At 51.2% G+C, this 3,178-nt stretch overlaps 1 protein-coding gene across 1 annotated transcript; it reads left to right on the top strand.

Annotated features, from left to right (window-relative positions):
* Positions 1–1,917: 1,917 nt before the first annotated feature.
* On the top strand, positions 1,918–2,621 carry LOC118755000. Its single transcript, XM_036489862.1, has 2 exons — positions 1,918–2,501; positions 2,585–2,621. Exon 1 carries the CDS (start codon positions 1,985–1,987, stop codon positions 2,360–2,362), a length of 378 nt encoding a protein of 125 aa, XP_036345755.1. The 5' UTR covers positions 1,918–1,984; the 3' UTR covers positions 2,363–2,501; positions 2,585–2,621.
* Positions 2,622–3,178: the final 557 nt, after the last annotated feature.

The following is a 3,178-nucleotide window of genomic DNA, read 5'->3' as shown; positions in this document are numbered from 1 at the left end:
TCCTTCGTTGGTATACTCTGATGAACATATGTGAGGATGATAGCAAGGCCAACTTATATAAGGTAGTGTTACAGGAGCAGTTGAAATTTTCGCCCGATGTTTCTTAAAGAAAGCCATGAACATAGCGACCGTTGGTTCAAGTTGGTGTTATTTTGCTCTAGATTGCACCGTTTGTGGGTCTGTTGAATAAATTTATGGCTTGGTTGTATGAAAGCTCAAAAAATTTGGATTTTCTGGCAAGTTGTGCAACTTATCGCTACATTAATGGCCATGTTGTACAAACTCATTTAATTTGCGTTTACTTTGTACACTAAATAACCGAAAAAGGAAAACTCAGCCGAAATAGGTACGTGCTTTCGTTGAATTTTATAAATGTAAGCCGAAACTATGAAATTGTAAAAATGAGATTTTACAATGAGACTGCTCGCAAAATTGCAATGTTTGTGGGCAAAACGTCCAACTTGATTGTGCATTGATTTGAACCAACATTTTCGGCTTGCGTTATGTCAAAAGGAGGTCGGCAAAAAATCCTCCGGCTGAACCCTCCACGAGGGTGCTGACTGGTAATGGGCACTACAGAGGATTCTGTGCGATGTCAGAATGGTGCTCAGCTAAGATCAGGAATCAGTGCTATGTGCTAAACTCCTTAATAGCGTAGTCATATGGAAATGGTTTCTGATCGTGGCTTGGAGGTCTGAAGGGGCTGGATCAAGGCGTCACGCGCACCGTACCGAGGATCGGCCAGGCTGGGGGCCCCTAAATAGCCCAGTCGCGAACGGAGCCCTCTGGGAGGCGGCCACACCCAGGATGTAAGTAGGCCTTACCTGGGCATCGCGGATCTCTGCCCGGGTGGACGAACCCCTTTCTCCGCAGCCCGTGGGATCTATTATGGAAAAGAAACAATTAACAACAACAACAACAAAAACAGCAACAACAACATCAAAAACAATGTTTAAAGGGACCGGCCCCCTTAAAGCGTCGGAAGGGTCTCGGCCAAGGAGCTCAAGCGATGCAGAGTACCTCCACCAGCCGTAGTGCGGTGACAAATAGCGGGAAACCAAGGCCAATGGTGAAACCGGGCCAAGCTCTCGCAAAAACGATGGAAAGTGGCGGTGGGGCTGCTCAAAGGAGTCCACCCCGGGAAACTCCTGGCACCAGTGGACGCCAACCTGGCATGCAGATTGCAGCCGGGGATAAGGCTGAATCTGGGGCGCAGGCCCCGGGCGGTCCTCCCGCGACACCCACGGCCTTCACGAGGCCTGACCAGAGGCCAGAACCAGCTGCAGCGGGCTATCGGCAGAGGAAGCTAGCTGCTCGAATCCTGCAAAGGTTCACCGCAACGCCTGACCTGTGTAGCAAGGCGAAAGAAGAGCATGTGAAGGAGATCCTCACAGAAATCGACTGGGCAAAGGCAGTCCTGCCCGACTACCGCAAGCCGGAGGAGAAGCAGCCGCAGGCGCCCTCCAGTAAGCGCAATAGATCGGGGGAAAATACGCCCAACCAATACGCAAAGAGGGTCAGAACGCAGGGGCCTTCTTTTGCTGAAGTAGCCAAGGAGCAGATCCTGCTCGGCGTCATCGATGAGAGCAATGAAGACAGCCTCACCCTGAGGCAGCAATGGAAGTGGGTTAAGGCCGCGATGGCCGACATTGCTATCAACATTATGTTGGAGAATCCGGGACCTCCGCCAACCTGCAAGGGAGCGGGGTGGTTCCAAAATAACATCCGCGTTATAGCATGCGAGGATGCCAGATCAGCGGAGATCTACAAGAAAACAGTTGCAGGTATTGGAGAAGTCTACCCTGGTGCGAAGCTCAGGGCGGTCGACTTCAAGGACCTACCGGTGCGACCGAGAGCGAGAGCATGGTTGCCTTGCAAGCCAGCGGAGCCAGAAAGGATTCTCCAAACCATAAGGCTCTATAATCCGGAGCTACCTACCGATAGTTGGAAGGTGGTCAAAATCAACGAAAGCGGTAAAGCGACGATGCAGGTTGTCCTGCTTCTAAATAAGGACTCCATAGAGTTGTTGGAGCAAAAGAGCGGGGTCATACGTTACGGCTGTGACATGGCCAAAATTAAGGTCTACAGCAACGACGTAAACGCAGCGAGGAACCTGATCGCGGAGGTAGAGCCGGAAGAGGCCAACAGCGACGTGGAGATGGAGGAAGAATCCGAGCAGGTTGATCCGATGGACGACCTGACCGGGGGTTATGCCTCATCGACGTCTTCGCTGGGGGTCGGACGCATGCTTCGGCTTTATACGGAGGAGGAGTTGATCGAGATGTCGGAAGACGCGGTCAACTCCACCCTAATAGGCGACGTGGGCGATAACGGCCAAGATGGTGAAGGTACTGCAGATTAACCTTCACCACTGTAAAGCAGCTTCAGCTGCACTGCTGCTCCGTCTAACAGCTAAAGGGGCAGCCGACATCGTCCTAATCCAAGAACCTTGGGTGGTGGGACAAAACATTTGTGGGCTGAAAGCGCCGGGCTACAGACTGGTAAGTGGAGCCTCAACGGGGAAACCAAGGACGTGCATATTGATAAGTATCACACTAAAGTGTCTCTTTCTTCCACAATTTAGCGACGAGGACACAACAGCGGTCAGTCTAAGTGCAAACGGCCGACCAATTAGGATGGCATCCATGTACCTAGCGCATGACAAGGAGGTGCCAACTACCTGCATTAAAGACCTAGTGGCCAGCACGAGAGAGGCGCTAATTTTGGGAGGTGACGCGAATGCCCACCATCACACCTGGGGCAGCTCCGATGATAACGAACGGGGTGAGTCACTTTTTGATTTCATACTTAGTTCTAAGCTTGTTATTGCGAATAGGGGGAATGATCCCACTTTTATTACAAAATCCCGAAGGGAAGTTCTGGACGTTACCCTTATCTCTGCGAATGCGGAATGTCTGGTCGGGAAGTGGAAGGTGCTTGAGGAGCACTCCTTTTCCGACCACCGATATATCCAATTCGAGGTATTAGGGGAAACGCCCAAGGCTCCTCTAACTAGAAACTTGCGAAATGCCAACTGGCATAGGTATCGGAAAGAGCTGGATAGGCTTTTGCCACAAGATAGAGAGCCGGCTACTCCAGCAAACCTAGAGGAGCTGGAATATCTTGTCGACCATTTTACGGGGGCCTGCAGAAAGGCAATAGACATTGCATGCCCCAA

Source organism: Rhagoletis pomonella, unplaced genomic scaffold (genome assembly GCF_013731165.1).
Source record: "Rhagoletis pomonella isolate Grant_MI unplaced genomic scaffold, Rhpom_1.0 Rhpom_scaffold_05086, whole genome shotgun sequence".
NCBI lineage: Eukaryota > Metazoa > Arthropoda > Insecta > Diptera > Tephritidae > Rhagoletis > Rhagoletis pomonella.
Note: the sequence above shows the minus strand (reverse complement) of the source record. Positions and strands in the feature narration are given on the sequence as shown.